This window comes from Taudactylus pleione, unplaced genomic scaffold, assembly GCF_031769625.1.
Source record: "Taudactylus pleione unplaced genomic scaffold, aTauple2 ptg001781l, whole genome shotgun sequence".
In the NCBI taxonomy this organism is placed as follows: Eukaryota; Metazoa; Chordata; class Amphibia; order Anura; family Myobatrachidae; genus Taudactylus; species Taudactylus pleione.
Window position 1 is genome coordinate 740,112 of NW_028286178.1, and position 23,535 is coordinate 763,646.

General features: G+C 45.8%; 1 protein-coding gene and 1 pseudogene across 1 annotated transcript in view; both read right to left on the minus strand.

The window, feature by feature from the left end:
- LOC148436370 (uncharacterized) overlaps positions 1–8,931 on the minus strand; it is a 231,278-nt gene extending 222,347 nt beyond the window's left edge. The window contains exons 1-2 of the mRNA XM_088464985.1: positions 8,839–8,931; positions 8,096–8,678 (exon numbers count right to left, since the gene is read on the minus strand). Of these exons, the coding sequence (XP_088321111.1) occupies positions 8,096–8,627 (532 nt within the window). The 5' untranslated portion in view covers positions 8,628–8,678; positions 8,839–8,931. The remainder of the gene's footprint in view (positions 1–8,095; positions 8,679–8,838) is intronic.
- Positions 8,674–19,707, minus strand: LOC148436374 (oocyte zinc finger protein XlCOF29-like; annotated as a pseudogene).
- Between the last annotated feature and the right edge of the window lie 3,828 nt (positions 19,708–23,535).

Below are 23,535 nucleotides of genomic sequence, written 5' to 3' on the forward strand. Positions count from 1 at the left end.
TTGGTTCCTGGGTCCCTGCTGTTTCCACCCTTATTTAAAAATATCCAAAATTCCTCGGGGTTGCCTCCCAAATAGAAGTTCAAAGGGAATGAACCCTATTGATGCCTGTGGCACCTCCTATACTGCAAACATGAGGTAAGGCAACAGGGTTTCCTAGTCTTTTTTTATTTCTTGAGCCACGGCTCACCGAATTATTTATTTATGGGTCCTACTGAACAGCTCAACCAATTTATGTGTCTTGCACAACTCCTTCATTAAGCCTGACATGAAGGGAGTGCCCTGATCAGTTAGGATTTCTTTTGGGATTCCCAGACGAGTGTACAATCGTAGTAGCTTTTTTGCTATTGTACTTGACTTAATTTTCCAAAGTGGTATTGCCTCAGGATATCATGTCACTAGTCAAGTACTACCAGAACATATTGATGTCCTCAGGCTGACTTCTCTAAGGGGTCCACTAGGTCCATGGAAATCTGCTGAAATGGCACTGGGATTATAGGAAGAGGTATCAGGGGAATTTGGTAATCTGGTTTATGGGCAATCTGCTGACAAACTGCGCAGGCTTGGCAATATATCTTGACCACCGTGCAGATTCTTGGCCAGTAAAACCTCTATAGCATCGATTTAGAGGTTTCTCCCTCAAATGCCCCGCAAGGTGTGTATTGGCTGCCGCTAATACAAAAGGGATGTGTACTTGTGACACCAAGAGCTGGTTAACTATTTTCTCCAGAACCACAGATACCCTATAGAGCAGATCCTTTCCTACTATGAAGTATGGTTCTCCCTCAGCTATTCTCAGACTTCCACGCTCTTTTCACTTTCACACATATTTGAAGGCATTTTCCAATTCACAATCATTTAAATGATATCAAGCAAAGTCTTGGAGTGCTACAGTCCTCAACACAGGAGACCAATCTTCTCCAATTGGCAAAGTTTCTGTCCCCCTCAGTTCCTTCTATGACCAGGACTTCTTCCTTACATCTTCTGGAATGTGAAGCAGGTCTAGTAGCAGCCAAAGCCTGACTCCAAATTTTCCTGATTTCTCCCTTCAATTCTGGGGTAGAAGTAACAGGATCATTTAGAGTCAGGTGTCTGGCCAGTGATTCAGCCGATCCAGTCGAGTATAATTTCCCAGGACAGGGCAAAGTCTCACCCCAAAATAAGGGGTATGGGAACATTGGTGCTATTGCCACTACCACTTGCACCATTTGTCCCCTCATGGTAACAGGAAGATGAACACTGTTACTGCTCGGTAGTCCCATGGATGCATAGGACCTTTACTGGTGGTAGCCTGTTTGTCAGGCCTTCTGCAACTACAGTGCTGGATATCAAAGTGACTTTACTACCTGAATGCACCAATGACAATACTGCCTGTTGTTGTATCAGGCTGGTCACCTGGAACAGCAATGGGCTACCCATGGATGAGAACATGGTGAAACAAACGGGGAATGCAGGGGGCCTAGTCGCCCCACCTAACAATCCACCAGTTTTTGCCCAACTACTTTCTCTATCTGGCTAATTTTCTCCAGAATGTAATGACTGTCCCCAGCTCTTCAAACAACCGAGGATCACTCTGCAGGACCCATTTTTGCAGTTCCTAATTTAGGTTCCGCACACAAAGGTCAATTGCCAGGATTTCCAATATCCTCTGAGGAAATGACCAGCAGATCTAAGGCCAAGAACTGTGTTAAGTTGCTTAATCACTTTCTGACTGTACCAGTGGGACCACTGTAATTTGCTTGTGATTCCCTCCTGGATGCCATAACAATTGCGGGCACATCATATCAGCACAGAGTCTTCTATTCATCTATTTGATCCACCTCACGGAGACTACATTTCCCATACTGCTCCACAACGCAGATCCACCAACCCTCTCTGACTTCCTCTATACCCCGGCCAGGACTAAAAATTGAAGTGGAGACAGGTTATCACGCTTGGTGTCCACACCGGAATGGAAGGTAAGAACACTCTACAACTTATTTCCATTCTAAGCACCTGGAGTGCCATTAAGACCATCAAGGTCTCAGGAGTTTAAATATACAACTGCTACTTAAAGACTCCATTGGTGACATTCCTTCTATTTACCAGACGGATGTAATAGCCTTAGAGAAGATACCATGGAGTGATATAGGAAAAAGCTCATGTGTGTATATAAGAGGGGAGTAGAGTAATGAGGAGGCAATGTGTACAGAGGGGTGAGATACAGGGAGAGTGATGGATGTAATAGCCTTAGAGAAGATACCATGGAGTGATATAGGAAAAAGCTCATGTGTGTATATAAGAGGGGAGTAGAGTAATGAGGAGGCAATGTGTACAGAGGGGTGAGATACAGGGAGAGTGATGGTTGTAATAGCCTTAGAGAAGATACCATGAAGTGATATAGGAAAAAGCTCATGTGTGTATATAAGAGGGGAGTAGAGTAATGAGGAGGCAATGTGTACAGAGGGGTGAGATACAGGGAGAGTGATGGATGTAATAGCCTTAGAGAAGATACCATGGAGTGATATAGGAAAAAGCTCATGTGTGTATATAAGAGGGGAGTAGAGTAATGAGGAGGCAATGTGTACAGAGGGGTGACATACAGGGAGAGTGACGGATGTAATAGCCTTAGAGAAGATACCATGGAGTGATATAGGAAAAAGCTCATGTGTGTATATAAGAGGGGAGTAGAGTAATGAGGAGGCAATGTGTACAGAGGGGTGACATACAGGGAGAGTGACGGATGTAATAGCCTTAGAGAAGATACCATGGAGTGATATTACAACAATCAATTTTTAAAACATGTTGATTTTGGATTAAAAGGTGAAATTTGTAGGACAGGACATAAATGTCAGGTTTGAATATGAAATTATCTGGTCACAGATGGTGTTTAATATTTGTTACACTGTTTTTTTTTTTTTAACTTGCTTAGAAAACCCACTTAATTGTTGCACACTTTGTGTATTACCACAGTTAGTTGCCCCCCTCAGCTAGCTGCCCCCTAATACTGAATGGTAAGAAATAGTCTGGCTGATAAGACACATGACTACATCTGAGCCTATTGGTCAGTGGAATGAAATGCAGAGTAATGAAAGGACATACATAGCACTGTGTGTGTGTGAGTATATAACAGGCAGTGTGCTACTATAATCTATGCCTTACTGATCCCCATCACACACAGGTAATGACAATTACAGCAACTCATTACATCACATACGTATAACATCAGATGGAAGATGTGATGTACTCCACGATGGACTGACATTGGGAATATATCACCACATGGATCTCTTGGTTAGAGTTTAAGGAGACTGAGGACTATTTGCTTTCGGTTAGCAACACAAAAACATCTTTCCCTCCCTGTTCTTTGCAATGTCTGTTTCCTTCTGTTGTACATGATTGTGAAATATATACTTCTCTTTTATTACAGGTTGATTGTTGGATGGAAAATGTACCAATGTTTAGTCTACTGATGACGCTGTGTATTGTCCATTCTACAATTGCTGGTACTCAAAACACAAAAGATTAGCCCAAATAAATTTAAGCATTTGAATTATTTAAAAGTATTATGTTTTATGTCTTTCAGCTCATGTTTTTTTTTTATGTTTTATTTGATGTGTAATAAGATTTGATGTCTGTGAAAAACATTTCCCACACTCCGAGCATGGAAATGGCTTCTCCCCTGTGTGACATCTCTGATGTGTAACAAGATCTGATTTCTTTCTTAAACATTTCCCACACTCAGAGCATGGAAAAGGTTTATCCCCTGTGTGAGTTCTCTGATGTGTAACAAGATATGACTTCTGTGTAAACCATTTCCCACACTCAGAGCATAGAAACGGTCTTTCCCCTGTGTGAGTTCTGTGATGTGTAACAAGATTTGCTTTTGCTGTAAAACATTTCCCACACTCAGAACATGGAAATGGTTTCTCCCCTGTGTGACATCTCTGATGTGTAACAAGACTTGTTTTCCTTGTGAAACATTTCCCACACTCAGAGCATGGAAATGGTTTCTCCCCTGTGTGATATCTTTGATGTGTAACAAGACTTGTTTTCCTTGTGAAAAATTTCCCACATTCAGAACAGAAAAAGTTTTTATCACCTCTGTGAGCTGTACTGTGTGTAGCAATATTGGAGGTATCAGGGGAACATTTCTCATGATTAGAGGGACCAGATGATATATCTGCACTGTGACGTTCTGGATGCAAATACTGAGTAATGGGGAAGTCTCCTGAAGAACCCTGTCTGATGTTGTCTTCTTTTTTAAAATGTAAACACAAAATGAGATCTCTTTCTGAGGTATTCTTTATTGTGCGTCCATCTGTAGGAAATAAAATAAAGTGTATGGATAGCATTGCTATTACTAAGTTCTTGATATTTAGTGGTTTTGTTTCTTTTTCCAGATTGTAAATAAGATACAGTTACAAAATAACAAAGACGACTTGTCTTAAAATATAAAGAGAATTACATAACCCAGCAATGACAGCCCTCGTCAGCTGGCATTGGATATTTCATGGTTTGTACATTTGTGTAGCATATACTGAGGGTGAGGGGTATAGACAGCACCTAAGGGATGGTATAGTGGCAATGTGCAGCATATAATGTGGGTGAGGGGTATAGGCAGCACATAAGGGGGTGTATAGATCTAATATGCAGAATATATTGTGGGTGAGGGGTATAGACAGCACATAAGGAGGTGAATAGTAGTAATGTGCAGCATATGCTGTGGGTGAGGGGTATAATGGAGTGTATAGTAGTAATGTGCAGCATATACTGTGGGTGAGGGGTATAGGCAGCACATAAGAGGGTATATAATAGTAATGTGCAGCATATACTGTAGGTGAGGGGTATAGACAGCACATAAGGAGGTGAATAGTAGTAATGTGCAGCATATGCTGTGGGTGAGGGGTATAATGGATAGTATAGTAGTAATGTGCAGCATATACTGTGGGTGAGGGGTATAGGCAGCACATAAGAGGGTATATAATAGTAATGTGCAGCATATACTGTAGGTGAGGGGTATAGACAGCACATAAGGGGATGTATAGTAGTAATGTGCAGCATATACTGTGGGTGAGGGGTAGAATGGGGTGTATAGTAGTAATGTGCAGAATATACTGTGGGTGAGGGGTATAGACAGCACATAACGGGGTGTATAGTAGTAATGTGCAGCATATACTGTGAGTGAGGGGTACAGACAGCACACAAGGGGGTGTATAGTAGTACTGTGTAGCATATACTGTGGATGAGGGGTATAGACAGCACATAAGGGGGTGTATATTAGTAATGTGCAGCATATACTGTGGATGAGGGGTATACACAGCACATAAGGGGGTGTATAGTAGTAGTGTTGTACAGCATATACTGTGGGTGAGGGGTATAGACAGCACATAAAGGGGTGTATAGTAGTAATGTACAGCATATACTGTGGGTGAGGGGTATAGACAGCACATAAGGGGTGTATAATAGTAATGTGCAGCATATACTGTGGGTGAGGGGTATAGACAGCACATAAGGGGGTGTATAGTAGTAATGTGCAGCATATACTGTGGGTGAGGGGTATATACAGCACATAATGGGTGTATAGTAGTAATGTGCAGCATATACTGTGGGTGAAGGGTATAGGCAGCACATAAGGGGGTGTATAGTAGTAATGTACAGCATATACTGTGGGTGAGGGGTATATACAGCACAAGGGGTGTATAATAGTAATGTGCAGCATATACTGTGGGTGAGGGGTATAAACAGCACATAAGGGGGTGTATAGTAGTAATGTGCAGCATATACTGTGGGTGAGGGGTATAGACAGCACATAAGGGGTGTATAGTAGTAATGTGCAGCATATACTGTAGGTGAGGGGTATAGACAGCACATAAGGGGTGTATAGTAGTAATGTGCAGCATATACTGTGGGTGAGGGGTATAGACAGCACATAAGGGGGTGTATAGTAGTAATGTGCAGCATATACTGTGGGTGAGGGGTATAGACAGCACATAAGGGGTGTATAGTAGTAATGTGCAGCATATACTGTGGGTGAGGGGTATAGACAGCACATAAGGGGGTGTATAGTAGTAATGTGCAGCATACACTGTGGGTGAGGGGTATAGACAGCACATAAGGGGTGTATATTAGTAATGTGCAGCATATACTGTGGGTGAGAGTTATAGACAGCACATAAGGGGGTGTATTGTAGTAATGTGCAGCATACACTGTAGGTGAGGGGTATAGACAGCAAATAAGGTGGTGTATAGTAGTAATGTGCAGCATATACTGTGGGTGAGGGGTATAGACAGCACATAAGGGGTGTATAGCAGTAATGTGCAGCATATACTGTGGGTGAGGTGTATAGACAGCACATAAGGGGTCTATAGTAGTAATGTGCAGCATACACTGTGGGTGAGGGGTATAGACAGCACATAAGGGGGTGTATAGTAGTAATGTACAGCATACACTGTGGGTGAGGGGTATAGACAGCACATAAGGGGTGTATAGTAGTAATGTGTACAATTAGGCTGTCATGTTGTGTATATGTAACATTGCCAGGTGACATATGAAAGGTATTAGAGGAAGTCTATCTCTGGCCGTGTCCTCTGTCTGTCTCTGAGACAGGGAGGAAAGAACTGCTGGAGGGTGCAGGATGGCACACATTAGTACGAGGAGATAACTAGAGGAGAGACCCATCATTGTCATAGATCCCCCTCCTCATTACCAATCCTCTGAGCCCATTGTTCTATCCCGGTAACTCTCAGACACTAAGGCACTCACACCACAGGGGGTAACTAGTAATCAGGGGGAGTGTACATCACACCCAGCCCCCCTGCAGGACTACCCAATACCAGGGAACACACTAATGAGTTTCCTGCACAGGGGTGTACACCTACATTGTGGGCACTGAGCTGTATTACAAGGACAGGACAGGAGGGGGTTGGGGATCAGTACTGTGTAACGTCCTCTGGTGTGTGGAGTTTAGGCTCCTAAAAGGAGATACTGGAGAGTGGAGCAGGACAGTATTACAGGATGGTACAGAGGGAAGAAGACCAGGCCTTGGTGGTGTTAGGCTGCTGGATTATGGATCCCCTCACACTTCTGAAGAACATTGCACCTGAGAGTTGTGTCACTGGATGGGCATACAGGGGGTGTTTGCAGTGACTGACATCCATCAGTACTTGGGGTGTGGGCTGCTGCCCCCTCTCAGGTACACTGTGTGGGTTACTTCTGACATGGCAACTGCTTTAGGTACCACTTAGTGTGATGTACTGTATTGTTATGGTATTACTACCATAACACACAATAAAGTGTTGCCTTCTAAAATGTTTAAATGATAGATAACAGGAGTCTAATAGGGACTGATGGCTCCTGGTGTATGAGATACACCAGAGAGTGTGGGGAGGAGACTGGTCAGATCACTGGGCTGGTAACACACAGTGACATGATGTGAGGAGGAGAGCAGGAGTATAATAGGGGCTGATGGCTCCTGATGTATGAGATACACCAGAGAGTGTGGGGAGGAGACTGGTCAGATATCTGGGCTGGTAACACACAGTGACATGATGTGAGGAGGAGAGCAGGAGTATAATAGGGGCTGATGGCTCCTGATGTATGAGATACACTAGAGAGTGTGGGGAGGAGACTGGTCAGATCTCTGGGCTGGTAACACACAGTGCCATGATGTGAGGGGGAGAGCAGGAGTATAATAGAGGCTGATGGCTCCTGATGTATGAGATACACCAGATGGTGTGAGGAGGAGACTGGTCAGATCTCTGGGCTGGTAACACACAGTGACATGATGTGAGGGGGAGAGCAGGAATATAATAGGGGCTGATGGCTCCTGATGTATGAGATACACCAGAGAGTGTGGGGAGGAGACTGGTAAGATCTCTGGGCTGGTAACATGATGTGAGGAGGAGAGCAGCATTTTAATAGGGGCTGATGGCTTCTGACTCCGCAAGTGGACAGATACATTTCCCTCATTAGTCTGTATTGACAGAAGAGGGTGTAGAAAAATAAATTATTGTAGTTATTAAGCAAGGAAAATATGTGACAGTGTTCTGTAATAAGTGTTTTTTCTCACCTGTGTTAATATCTGTAGGGATTTCCTCTTCCTTACACTGCAGACCACCCCTCACATACGTCTCTTCTTCTCCCTCTGTATCTTCTGCCTTTATATCAGTCACATATGTCTCTTCTCCCTCTATATTTTCTGCCTTTATATCAGTCACAGACATCTCTTCTTCTCCCTCTATATCTTCTGCCTTCATATCAGTCACATACGTCTCTTCTCCCTCTATATCTTCTGCCTTCATATCAGTCACATACGTCTCTTCTTCTCCCTCTATATCTTCTGCCTTCATATCAGTCACATGTGTCTCTTCTCCCTCTATATCTTCTGCCTTTATATCAGTCACATATGTCTCTTCTTCTCCCTCTATATCTTCTGCCTTTATATCAGTCACATACGTCTCTTCTGCTCCCTCTATATCTTCTGCCTTCATATCAGTCACATACGTCTCTTCTTCTCCCTCTATATCTTCTGCCTTCATATCAGTCACATACGTCTCTTCTTCCCCCTCTGTATCTTCTGCCTTCATATCAGTCACATATGTCTCTTCTTCTCCCTCTATATCTTCTGCCTTTATATCAGTCACAAACATCTCTTCTTCTTCCTCTATATGTTCTATATTTATTTTACACAGCCTTTCACCCTAAGTAACGCACAAAACCAGAAAATAACAGTTAAAATATGCCAGATTTAATTAATTCACAATAAGTAAAAGAAATCTAGTTAATAAGACACACAATTTCTACACAGATCATATAGTGACAGTCACTGTGGTATATAGTGAGACCCTAAATCCCACCTACCTGATGCTCCTGTGGGGTCCTGTGATTCTCCTCTGTACAATCCTGTGAATAAAGAGGATGGGGACATCTCTCTGGGTTATATCTGTTACTGGGTCCATCTGTAGGAGACACAGTGACTGAGTACATTGTATATATGTGATTATCAGATGATGTGTGTATAAAGTGGACGGGGACATCTCTCTGGGGTATTTATTTTACTGGGTCCATCTGTAGGAGACACACAGTGACTGAGTACACTGTATATATGTGATTATCAGATGATGTGTGTATATAGGGGCCCCCATACCTGCTCTCCCCTGTACAATACATGCCAGTCTCCTCTTACCAAGTGATGTGAGGGGCCGGTGATTCTCCATTATCACGTCCCTGTACAGATCCCTATATTCTTCTATATACTCCCCCTCCTGTATGGAGACATGGACAGTGACATCCTGACACCTTATAGAAACTTGATATACAGAATGATACAGTCATCACCCAGACACATCCCCTGGTGTTACTGTATAATGTCCCCTTCCCAGCAGTCACCTCTCCTGTCATCACCTGGTGTTACTATATAATGTCCCATTCCCAGCATTCACCTCTCCAGTCATCACCCAGACACATCCTCTGGTGTTACTGTATAATGTCCCATTCCCAGCATTCACCTCTCCAGTCATCACCCAGACACATCCCCTGCTGTTACTGTATAATGTCCCATTCCCAACAGTCACCTCTCCAGTCATCACCCAGACACATCCCCTGGTGTTACTGTATAATGTCCCATTCCCAGCAGTCACCTCTCCAGTCATCACCCAGACACATCCCCTGGTGTTACTGTATAATGTCCCATTCCCAGCAGTCTCATCACCCAGACACATCCCCTGGTGTTACTGTATAATGTTCCATTCCCAGCAGTCACCTCTCCAGTCAGCAGCTGAATGATCTTGTTGGTGATTTCCAGAATCGTCTGGTCATTGTGTCTCTCATGTATCAGTGAGTGAGGTGGAGGCACCGTGATGGGGCTCTGGGACCTGCTCAGTCCTCCTGACACATGGGGACGGCTGCTAGGTGTCTAACACTCACTGTATGTCTTCTTCACTAATGTGTAATCCTGTTTATTGGGAAAGATATCAATAAAAGGTTAAAATTATACTCATGGAGGTTTTTATTGAAGTGTCATTAGTTCACAATATGCAAGAAAGGTCAGTCTTACAAATAAAACCCTTATTCTGTAACTGTTGACCATATATAGGAAAGTGGACAGAATATAGCACATCTCCTGCCATCTTTATTACAGCGATAGAAAAGAAACTAAACAAGATACAAGATATCAATAAAAGGTTAAAATTATACTCATGGAGGTTTTTATTGAAGTGTCATTAGTTCACAATATGCAAGAAAGGTCAGTCTTACAAATAAAACCCTTATTCTGTAACTGTTGACCATATATAGGAAAGTGGACAGAATATAGCACATCTCCTGCCATCTTTATTACAGCGATAGAAAAGAAACTAAACAAGATACAGTGAGCAATGTAATATATCCCAGTTCCTGTGAGGACTGAGGCACTGATAATATGTATGTCTCTATATTATTACTATAGATGTGATGTCACTGTGACACCCCCAGATCCCCTCACCTCACCAGTCATGTCTCTGTATTATTACTATAGATATGTGATGTTACTGTGACACTCCCAGATCCCTTCAACTCCCCAGACATATCCCTGTCTTATAACTATAGATATAAATTATGTCACTGTGACAGTAACAGATCACTTTAGCTCCCCAGTTATGTCTCTGTATTATTACTATAGCTATAAGTGATGTCACTGTGACACTCCCAGATCCCCTCACCTCCCCATTCATGTACCTGTATTATTACTATAGATATAAGTGATGTCACTGTGACACTCCAGATCCCCTCACCTCCCCAGTCATGTCCCTGTATTATTACTATAGGTAAAAGTGATGTCACTGTGACACTCTCAGACCCCCTCACCTCCCCAGTCATGTCTCTGTATTATTACTATAGATATAAGTGATGTCACTGTGACAGTACCATATCCCCCTCACCTCCCCAGTCATGTCCCTGTATTATTACTATAGATATGTGACACTCCCAGATCCCCTCACCTCCCCAGTCATGTCCCTGTATTATTACTATAGATATAAGTGATGTCACTGTGACACTCCCAGATCCTCTCACCTCCCCAGTCATGTCCCTGTATTATTACTATAGATATAAGTGATGTCACAGTGACACTCCCAGATACCCTCACCTCCCCAGTCATGTCCCTGTATTATTACTAAATATAAATATAAGTGATGTCACTGTGACACTCCCAGACCCCCTCACTTCCCCAGTCATAACTCTGTATTATTACTATACATATAAGTGATGTTACTGTGACATTCCCAGATCCTTTCACCTCCCCAGTCAGCAGGTAGATGATCTCCAGGGTGAGATCTATTATTCTCTCAGTCATGTGACTCTTGTCCTTGTCCATCCTCAATGAATTATACAGGAGTCTCACGTGAAGTCTAGTATAGACTCTCTGCTTCCTTACAGCTGAATTATCTAGGAATGAAATATATTATTTACAATAAATATCAGAGTACATGTCACATACTCATATAGGAAACACCATGTGACCAGTAAGCCCTCCTCCCAGAGCTATGGAGATCTGGTCAGTGTTTCTCAGATCCAGCAACATAAGGCGCCTCAGATGCAGTCACACAATCCTATGTTGCTAAAGGACAAACCACCACAACTGGCGGCTGATGGCTAGAATTAGCCGGCTGATAATTCTTTGCAGTTTAGATCCGGAAATATAAAACGGCAATGCCCCAGGAGCATTCTTCCTCCCAGACACCTGTTTTTATTCAAATTGCTCAACTTTAATTTTGTTACAAAGGGATGAATTAAAGAGAATTATTATTTATAGCTTTTGTTATATCATTCCAGAACATTTTAGATTTTCATGGCCACAATCACATTAAGAGGAGAATTCAATTAGACACGATATGCTTCATTTTCATGAAAAATGGATTATGGTGCAAATATATACTTATTGCGGAATCCTATTAGATGCGTTTTTCACGGGTGTAAATTCTACATAACAACATTTTTTGCGAATTAGTTATGATCACCTCCTAAGCAGGTAAACAGTTGGGGAAAATCCCTATATAAAGGAAAAATTCAGGAGTCTCCTTAAGGATTTATTTTTCAATACGAATTTTTTAAATACCGTAACTTGCCCAATAATGACATGTCATTTTTGGAGTGATAAAATGCAAAGAGTAGAAAAATTTGAAAATGTATGTGTACTGTACAGTCCCCTCTACCATATATAATAATAATACCACACATCAGTGTATGCTGGGAGCTATTCCCCCTCATATATCACTGTACAGTCCCCTCCCCTATATAATAATAATAATACCACATATCCGTATGTACTGGGAGCTGTGTTATTCCCCCTCATATATCACTGTACGGTCTCCTCTCCCCTATATAATAATAATACCACATATCAATGTGTGCTGGGAGCTGTGTTATCCCCCCTCATATATCACTGTACAGTCCCCTCTCCCCTATATAATAATACCACACATCAGTGTGTGCTGGGAGCTGTGTTATTCCCCCTCATATATCACTGTACTGTCCCCTCCTCCTATATAATAATAATACCACATATCAGTGTGTGCTGAGAGCTGTGTTATACCCCCTCATTTATCACTGTACAGTCCCTTCCCCCTACATAATAATAATACCCATATCAGTGTATGCTGGGAGCTGTGTTATTCCCCCTCGTATATCACTGTTCGGTCCCCTCTCCCCTATATAATAATAATACCACATATCAGTGTGTGCTGAGAGCTGTGTTATCCCCCCTCATTTATCACTGTACAGTCCCTTCCCCCTACATAATAATAATACCACATATCAGTGTGTGCTGGGAGCTGTGTTATTCCCTCATATATCACTGTACAGTCCCCTCTCCCCCTATATAATAATCCAACATATCAGTGTGTGCTAGAAGCTGTGCTATTCCCCCCTCATATATCACTATACGGTCCCCTCTCCCCTATATAATAATATTACCACATATCAGTGTGTCCTGGGAGCTGTGTTATTCCCCCTCATATATCACTGTACGGTCCCCTCCCCCCTACATAATAATAATACCACATATCAGTGTGTGCTGGGAGCTGTGTTATTCCCTCATATATCACTGTACGGTCCCCACATATCAGTGTGTGCTGGGAGCTGTTATTCCCCCTCATATATTACTGTACGGTCCCCTCTCCCCTATATAATAATAATACCACATATCAGTGTGTGCCTGGAGCTGTGTTATTCCCCCTCATATATCACTGTATGGTCCCCTCTCCCCTATATAACAAGAGATATGGTAAGAACTTACCTTTGTTATCTGTTTCTATGAAGTCCATAGGGTCCACAGAGTTGACCTTGGGGTATAGCTGGATCTGGATCCACGGGCACCACGCAGTTAAAGCTTTGCTGCTCCCAGGATGCACTTGGGTGCGTCCTCCTCTATACCCCGCCCCCGAGCCACAGGCACCTCAGTTGGTAAGCAGCCAAGGCCGGAGGAGGAGACTAAACAGAGAGAAGGAAGACTGGAACACACAAGAAACCATACTCACAGAAATGGGAGACGGAAAACCGGTGACCAGCCACACAGCCCATATGAAGCCAGGTGCGTCAGGGTGGGCGCCCTGTGGACCCTATGGACTTCGTAGAAACAGAGATAACAAAGGTAAGTTCTTACCATATCTCTTGTTTTTTACTTCAGGGTCCACAGGGTTGACCTTGGGGATGTCCCAAAGCAGTTCAACTAAGGGCGGAGACGCTCCTGTGCTGAAAGGAGCACCCGGCGCCCGAAGGATGCATCCTGAGAGTTGAAGGTGTCAAACGCATAGAACCTCAAAAACGTTTGAATTGAAGACCAAGTGGCCACCTTACACAGCTGAACAGCAGAGGCGCCACGTCTAGCAGCCCAAGAGGGACCCACAGAACGAGTGGAATGAGCCTTAACAGAGGCTGGCACAGGTAAACCCTCCTGTGCATAAGCCTCACAAATAACGGAACGAAGCCAACAGGCTAACGTTTGTTTGTTGGCAGGCCAACCCCTCTTGTGAAAACCGAAGAGGACAATGAATCAGATTTTCTAACCAAAGCAGTCCGGTCCACATAGATTCTAAGCTCCAGGACTACATCTAAGGAAGCCTCACCAGCTGAAAGATCAGGTGACTGAAAAGCTGGCACAACAAGTTCCTGATTAATGTGGAACTTGGAAACCACTTTGGGCAAAAACTCAGGACGAGTGCGGAGCACCGCTCTGTCCTGGTGAAAAATCAGAAAAGGAGGGCGACAGGAAAGCGCCCCCAATTCTGACACCCTCCTGGCAGAAGCAATTGCCAGGAGAAAAACGGACTTAAATGTCAGCCACTTGAGTTCCACCAACTCAAGCGGCTCAAAAGGAGGACCCTGCAAGACCCGTAGCACCACCGCCAAGTCCCAAGGAGCCACCGGAGGCATGAAGTAGGGATGTGCAGGCTCGGATAGGTTCGAGTTTGCACGTGGAGTTCGGATTTTTCCCTCCAAAAAAACGGAACTCAGAACGAGGCAAAACGTCATCTTACATGGACGAACATCATCATTCCTGGACAAAAGACCAGGAATGATGATGTTCGTCCATGTAAGATGACGTTTTGCCTCGTTCTGAGTTCCGTTTTTTTGGAGGGAAAAATCCGAACTCCACGTGCAAACTCGAACCTATCCGAGCCTGCACATCCCTAGCATGAAGGGAGGCTGGATCCGGAGAACACCCTGAAAAAAGGTGTGAACATCTGGCAGTGTAGCAATCCGTCGTTGAAACCACACGGACAAAGCAGACACATGAACCTTCAGAGAGGCAAGGCGTAAGCCGAGGTCCAAACCTGATTGAAGGAACTCCAAGATTCTGGAAACCCCGGAACACCTGAGGATCATAGCTTCTGGATTCACACCACCGAAAGTGTGCCACACCCTATGGTAAATCCGTGCGGAAGCAGGCTTGCGTGCCCTAAGCATGGTACCAATGACCGAACTGGAGAAACCCCGAGACCTTAAGACGGCTGTCTCAAGAGCCACGCCGTCAAAGACAGCCGACCCAGATCCGGGTAAAGGCAGGGCCCTTGAGACAATAGGTCTTGACGCTGAGGAAGAAGGTACGGAGCATCGATGGAGAGGCACCTCAGATCGGAGTACCAAGGACTGGGCCACGCCGGAGCTACCAGCACGAGCGTACCGCCGTCCTGCTTGAATTTCCGCAGAACCCGAGGAAGCAGGGATATCGGAGGAAACAGATACGCCAGGTGAAATGTCCATTTCACCGACAGTGCGTCTACCAGACAGGCGCCTGCGTCTCTTGTCCTTGACCCGTACACGGGCAACTTGTGATTGTGACGGGAGGCCATCAAGTCCAGCTCCGGCAGCCCCCACCTGTCCACAAGTAGCTGAAATACCTCTGGATGAAGCGACCATTCCCCGGGATGCACGTCGTGACGGCTGAGGAAGTCCGCTTCCCAATTGAGGACTCCGGGAATGAAGACTGCCGAGATCGCTGGAATGTGACACTCCGCCCAAGCAAGAATGCGAGACACCTCCGACATCGCTGCCTGACTGCGAGTTCCTCCTTGGTGGTTGATATACGCCACCGTGGTGGCCTTGCCGGACTGCACCTGAACCGCCCTTCCGTGAAGAACGGGGCCAGATGACTGCAGGGCCCTGCATACTGCCCGCAGTTCCAGGATGTTGATGGGGAGAAGTGCTTCTTCCACGTACCAACGACCCTGAATCGATAATGAGCCAGTCACTGCCCCCCAACCCCGGAGACTGGCATCCGTCGTGATCAGGACCCAGTCCGGGATCCAAAAGGGGCGCCTCTCGACCAGATGTGCTGTCTGAAGCCACCAAGCCAAAGACTGCCGAACCTCCGGGGACAACACCAGCCTCTGAGAGCGGATCCGGTGAGGTAACCCGTTCCATTCTGATAGAATCAGCCCCTGCAGGGGCCGGGAATGGAAATGGGCAAATTCCACCATGTCGAATGTCGACACCATGGACCCCAGAACTCTCATAGCCGAATGTACCGACAAGCGGCAACTGCTCAGGCAACTGTAGAAAGGAGACCTCAGGTATCCGCAGCTGTAGGGAGGAGACCTTCTCCGGAGTCAGGAAGATCCGTTGCTGACGAGAATCCAGCAGGGCTCCCAAATGAACCATCCGCTGTGATGGAATCAAGGAGGACTTTTTCCAATTTATCAGCCACCCGTGCGCTTGCAGGCAAGCGATCGTCAGGTGCAGATGTTGAAGCAATACCTCCGGGGAGCTCGCCAGCAACAGGAGGTCGTCCAGATACGGCAGCAGCCGTACATTCTGGTTCTGAAGATGTGCGGCCATGACAGCCATAATCTTCGTGAACACCCTCGGCGCCATGGAGAGGCCAAAGGGTAGCGCCCTGAACTGATAATGTTGCTGAAGAACAGCGAACTTCAGATACCGCTGGTGCGAAGGTGCTATCGGAACATGGAGGTAGGCGTCCTGGATATCCAGGGACACCATGTAATCCCCAGGTTCCATCACCAGAATGATGGAACGTAACGTTTCCATCCTGAATTTGGGAACTCTGAGGAATTTGTTCAGAGAGTTCAAACTGAGGATAGGGCGATGAGAACCATTGGGTTTCTGCACCAGAAACAGAGACGAATAGTACCCCGCCCCTCGTTGTGATTGAGGAACGGGAACAATGACCCCTGCTTTCAGCAAGGATGCTATAGCCTCCTGAATCTGTAACGCCTTGGTCCTGTCCTGAGAAGGACTCGTGCAGAATAACTGGTGGGGCGGTCTGTGCCGAAAAGACAGGGCGTAGCTCTGGGAGACCACTTCTCGAACCCAGGAATCCGTGGTGGTATTGTGCCAGCACTGGGCAAACAGAAGAAGTCGGCCTCCCACTCTGGGGTCCCCCAGAGGGAGGCCCATCCCATCAGGCAGAAGGTTTATCTTCCTGTTTGGAAGAAGGGCGTCTGGCACTCCAGGCCTGCTTCTTGGGCTTAGAAGCGGCCTTGGTCACCGACTGCCTCGGGAAGGACTGACCTTTAGCCTTGCCCTGAACCCGAAAGGACCGAAAGGCAGAGCTCCGTACCTTGGTAGGCACAGAAGCCGAAGGAAGGAAGGCTGATTTAGACTTAGCGAGAGTATCCACTATTTTGTCCAAGACTTTTTGTCCAAAAAGCAACTCCCCATTAAAAGGTAAGGCCTCCAGGCCCTTTTTGGAGTCTGCGTCAGCTCTCCAAGACCTCAGCCTCAAGGACCGACGCGCTGACACAGCTGCAGCCGACACTCGAGAGGTCAGCAGGTTTGCATCTAACGATGCTTTCCCAATGTAGGAAGCCGCATCCCTCATTTGTCCTATCAACGCTCTCTGGATCTCCGGAGCATCCTCCGGAAAGGTATCCTCCAAAGCGTTGGCCCAGCTCTCGATGGCCTTAGCCACCCAAGAGATGGCCATGGACGGACGGGCCACGGCCCCCGAGAGAGAGTAGATAGACTTTAAACAAGTCTCCACCTTCCTGTCTGTGGGATCTTTCAGGGAGGAGATCGACGGCAAAGGCAGCGTAGCGCTTTTAATTAAGCGGGTAACGTGGGAATCCACCGCAGGCGGAGTTTCCCACTTCCTGCAATGAGCCTCAGGAAAGGGATAGTTGGAAGCCAACCTTTTCTGCGGTTGGAATCTCTTGCTGGGCAACTGCCAGGCCCCTGCCATATGATCCGTTAACTGGTCGGACAGGGGAAAAACCGTCAAAGTTACTTTGGCCTTTTTAAAATTAGGGTACTTCGACCTGGGAGCCGGCGCATCCTCCTCTATATGAAGGATGGCCCGCACCGCCCTAACCAATGCCGGTACATTAATGAAGGACTTAGCCTCCACCTCCGGGGCCCCGGCATCCGAGTCAGAGTCTTCATGGATCTCCCCGTCATCCGAAGACACGTCCGTGTCCGTGAACTGTGCCGCCAATGAAGCCGGAACGGGTCGAATGGACACCCGTGGGGGCAAATCACTGTGCAACATAGATTGAAAGGCCGATGACGAAGCCGCCAGACTCTGAACAGAGCTGGAGAGGACATCCACCCAGGGAGGGGGTACTGTTTGAGGATACCCCTGAAAAGGTACCATCGACTGCTGCGGCACCGTGGGAGATTGCACGAATACAGGCAATCCCGCATAAGGACCCACAGTCTGAGACCCGGGAGGAGACTGCACCAGACGCGTCACACTCGGGGAACGGGGGATGGTAGGTTGGGGCAACGCCCTAGAAGGGACCGCAAGCCGGTTCGCGATCGACGCCAGCACTTGCGTAAACATCGCCCAAGGAAGATCCTGCGCCACCGGGGGTTTAGAGGGACCAGGTACCAGCCCCCGCACAGACCGTCCTGAGACAAATCCGCTCCGTCAACCCCTGCCGAACAGCGTCGGCAGGAAAACAACACAGGAGCCACGGAGAGCTCATTCTCCTCATCAGACATGACACAAAACTTTTTGCAGCAAAAATGTATCACCGAAACGAGGTAATGCGTATAACACCTGCGCACTCCCAAGTATGCAACACAAACAGCCCACAATATGGTACTGAGTAGCACACCGCTGTATGTGACGGACCTCACAAATACGTAGATCTATATAAGTGAGGTATACAGAAAGAACACCCCTCCCCCACGCACCTGCGGGCCTTAGGAGAAGGAAAGGGATAGGTAAAAAGCTGACAGTAAGTAGAAAAAGCACAGACAGCAGCACTAGCAATAGTCACATACCATGCAGGAAGTTATATTCACTGCACCTTCAGCTACAATCAACCTCCCAGATTCAGTTTCTGGGAGGGCTATAGCGCTGCGAACACTGTCCTGAACAGGGGAGAGGTACGCAGGGGGACCGGTCCACTGGAAGCCGCCTGGGAGCTCTGCGTTGCTGCCTGGGAAGATGGCCGCCAGAGAGCTCTGAGGAGGAGTGGCCAAGTTAGAACAGCCCAGCGACGCCAGCACGCATGAGAGAAGGCGCGCTGGGCTGAGGGGAGGAGCCGCTCAAGCAGGGAAGGCTGCCTCCCCTGCTAGTAAAGAAACCCCAGGGACGCCGGTTCCCTGCCGGCCTTACACCCTGGTGGTCCAGCGGTCACGCGGGGTATACCACAGAAGGGGGAGCCCGCCGCCGGTCTGTCCCCAGAGACCGGCGGCATGAAGACTACATTTACACTTCCCCGAAGCGCTGCACGCTGCTTACCTGGCCCCTTGTGTCCGGCAGCAGTCTGTGGGAGGTCCCGGAGCCACGCTAGTACTGACTCCGGGGTCCCGCTGCGATCCCCAGATCAGTACTGGTGTCGCAGCGCCAGCGGGGCTGTTGGAGCGGCAGCGTGGACATCCAGATGGACAGTCTGATGCTGCCGCTCAGAAGAAGTAAAAATAAAGAAATAAACTCTTCTTTTCTTCTTTTGTAAAAATAAAAATAAAGCTGCGCCAGGGTGACCCGACTCTGGCCGGGCACCAACTAAAACTGAGGTGCCTGTGGCTCGGGGGTATAGAGGATGGACCCAAGTGCATCCTGGGAGCAGCAAAGCTTTAACTGCGTGGTGCCCGTGGATCCAGATCCAGCTATACCCCAAGGTCAACCCTGTGGACCCCCTATGGACCCTGAAGTAGAAAATAATAATACCACATATCAGTGTGTGCCGGGAGCTGTGTTATTCCCCCTCATATATCACTGTACGGTTCCCTCCCCCCTATATAATAATATAATATATACAGGACGCGTTACCTGGCTCCGGCTGTGTCTGGAATATGTATAACAAAATGGCAGCTAAAGCCCCTGTGGCCCCGCCCTCTCTGCTCTGTGATTGGTAGACTATAAGAATATGGCCGCCGGTCACCATACATGAGGACACCATTAGACTATATTCCAGTTACCCTAGTGATGACGCTGTGAGCGGCAGGTGCCGGTGGCCTCTGCTTTACAGGACGTCCTTCCTACTTTGTTGCGCCTGATTGGCTACTCGCTGCTGCCAATCACCGCACTGAGGTGAATGAGAGGAGGGCGGTCACTATGATAAGAGGGGCGGGGCAGACAGTAGCCATAGCTACACGGAGATTAGAGGGGCGTGGTTATGTATAGCGGCGTTTTTTCTATTACAGGAAGAGAGCGGCTGGGAGCAGGTAATGGTATTCATTATTATTATACAGGGGGAAAAGACTGTGGTGTCCTGTCATTATTATAATACAGGGGGAAAAGACTGTGATGTCCTGTCATTATTATAATACAGGGGGAAAAGACTGTGGTGTCCTGTCATTATTATTATACAGGGGGAAAAGACTGTGGTGTCCTGTCATTATTATTATACAGGGGGAAAAGACTGTGGTGTCCTGGCACTATTATTATACAGGGGGAAAAGACTGTGGTGTCCTGTCATTATTATTATACAGGGGGAAAAGACTGTGATGTCCTGTCATTATTATTATACAGGGGGAAAAGACTGTGGTGTCCTGTCATTATTATTATACAGGGGGAAAAGACTGTGGTGTCCTGTCATTATTATTATACAGGGGGAAAAGACTGTGGTGTCCTGTCATTATTATTATACAGGGGGAAAAGACTGTGGTGTCCTGTCATTATTATTATACAGGGGGAAAAGACTGTGGTGTCCTGTCATTATTATTATACAGGGGGAAAAGACTGTGGTGTCCTGTCATTATTATTATACAGGGGGAAAAGACTGTGGTGTCCTGTCATTATTATAATACAGGGGGAAAAGACTGTGGTGTCCTGTCATTATTATTATACAGGTGGAAAAGACTGTGATGTCCTGTCATTATTATAATACAGGGGGAAAAGACTGTGGTGTCCTGTCATTATTATAATACAGGGGGAAAAGACTGTGATGTCCTGTCATTATTATAATACAGGGGGAAAAGACTGTGGTGTCCTGTCATTATTATTATACAGGGGGAAAAGACTGTGGTGTCCTGTCATTATTATTATACAGGGGGAAAAGACTGTGGTGTCCTGGCACTATTATTATACAGGGGGAAAAGACTGTGGTGTCCTGTCATTATTATTATACAGGGGGAAAAGACTGTGATGTCCTGTCATTATTATTATACAGGGGGAAAAGACTGTGGTGTCCTGTCATTATTATTATACAGGGGGAAAAGACTGTGGTGTCCTGTCATTATTATTATACAGGGGGAAAAGACTGTGGTGTCCTGTCATTATTATTATACAGGGGGAAAAGACTGTGGTGTCCTGTCATTATTATAATACAGGGGGAAAAGACTGTGGTGTCCTGTCATTATTATTATACAGGGGGAAAAGACTGTGGTGTCCTGTCATTATTATTATACAGGGGGAAAAGACTGTGATGTCCTGTCATTATTATTATACAGGGGGAAAAGACTGTGGTGTCCTGTCATTATTATTATACAGGGGGAAAAGACTGTGGTGTCCTGTCATTATTATTATACAGGGGGAAAAGACTGTGGTGTCCTGTCATTATTATTATACAGGGGGAAAAGACTGTGGTGTCCTGGCACTATTATTATACAGGGGGAAAAGACTGTGGTGTCCTGTCATTATTATAATACAGGGGGAAAAGACTGTGGTGTCCTGTCATTATTATTATACAGGGGGAAAAGACTGTGGTGTCCTGTCATTATTATAATACAGTGGAAGCAGCCTGTGGTGTCCTGGTACTATTATTATACAGGTGGAGCAGACTGTGTTCTGTTATTAGTATACAGGGGGAGCAGACCGTGGTGTCCTGGCACTATTATTATACAGGGGGAGCAGACTGTGGTGTCCTGGCACTATTATTATACAGGGGGAAAAGACTGTGGTGTCCTGTCATTATTATTATACAGGGGGAAAAGACTGTGGTGTCCTGTAATTATTATTATACAGGGGGAAAAGACTGTGGTGTCCTGTCATTATTATAATACAGGGGGAAAAGACTGTGGTGTCCTGTCATTATTATAATACAGGGGGAAAAGACTGTGGTGTCCTGTCATTATTATTATACAGGGGGAAAAGACTGTGGTGTCCTGTCATTATTATTATACAGGGGGAAAAGACTGTGATGTCCTGTCATTATTATTATACAGGGGGAAAAGACTGTGGTGTCCTGTCATTATTATTATACAGGGGGAAAAGACTGTGGTGTCCTGTCATTATTATTATACAGGGGGAAAAGACTGTGGTGTCCTGTCATTATTATTATACAGGGGGAAAAGACTGTGGTGTCCTGTCATTATTATTATACAGGGGGAAAAGACTGTGGTGTCCTGTCATTATTATTATACAGGGGGAAAAGACTGTGATGTCCTGTCATTATTATTATACAGGGGGAAAAGACTGTGGTGTCCTGTCATTATTATTATACAGGGGGAAAAGACTGTGGTGTCCTGTCATTATTATTATACAGGGGGAAAAGACTGTGGTGTCCTGTCATTATTATTATACAGGGGGAAAAGACTGTGGTGTCCTGTCATTATTATTATACAGGGGGAAAAGACTGTGGTGTCCTGTCATTATTATTATACAGGGGGAAAAGACTGTGGTGTCCTGGCACTATTATTATACAGGGGGAAAAGACTGTGGTGTCCTGTCATTATTATAATACAGGGGGAAAAGACTGTGGTGTCCTGTCATTATTATTATACAGGGGGAAAAGACTGTGGTGTCCTGTCATTATTATAATACAGTGGAAGCAGCCTGTGGTGTCCTGGTACTATTATTATACAGGTGGAGCAGACTGTGTTCTGTTATTAGTATACAGGGGGAGCAGACCGTGGTGTCCTGGCACTATTATTATACAGGGGGAGCAGACTGTGGTGTCCTGGCACTATTATTATACAGGGGGAAAAGACTGTGGTGTCCTGTCATTATTATTATACAGGGGGAAAAGACTGTGGTGTCCTGTCATTATTATTATACAGGGGGAAAAGACTGTGGTGTCCTGTCATTATTATAATACAGTGGAAGCAGCCTGTGGTGTCCTGGTACTATTATTATACAGGTGGAGCAGACTGTGTTCTGTTATTAGTATACAGGGGGAGCAGACCGTGGTGTCCTGGCACTATTATTATACAGGGGGAGCAGACTGTGGTGTCCTGGCACTATTATTATACAGGGGGAAAAGACTGTGGTGTCCTGTCATTATTATTATACAGGGGGAAAAGACTGTGGTGTCCTGTCATTATTATTATACAGGGGGAAAAGACTGTGGTGTCCTGTCATTATTATTATACAGGGGGAAAAGACTGTGGTGTCCTGTAATTATTATTATACAGGGGGAAAAGACTGTGGTGTCCTGTCATTATTATTATACAGGGGGAAAAGACTGTGGTGTCCTGTCATTATTATTATACAGGGGGAAAAGACTGTGGTGTCCTGTCATTATTATTATACAGGGGGAAAAGACTGTGGTGTCCTGTCATTATTATAATACAGTGGAAGCAGCCTGTGGTGTCCTGGTACTATTATTATACAGGTGGAGCAGACTGTGTTCTGTTATTAGTATACAGGGGGAGCAGACCGTGGTGTCCTGGCACTATTATTATACAGGGGGAGCAGACTGTGGTGTCCTGGCACTATTATTATACAGGGGG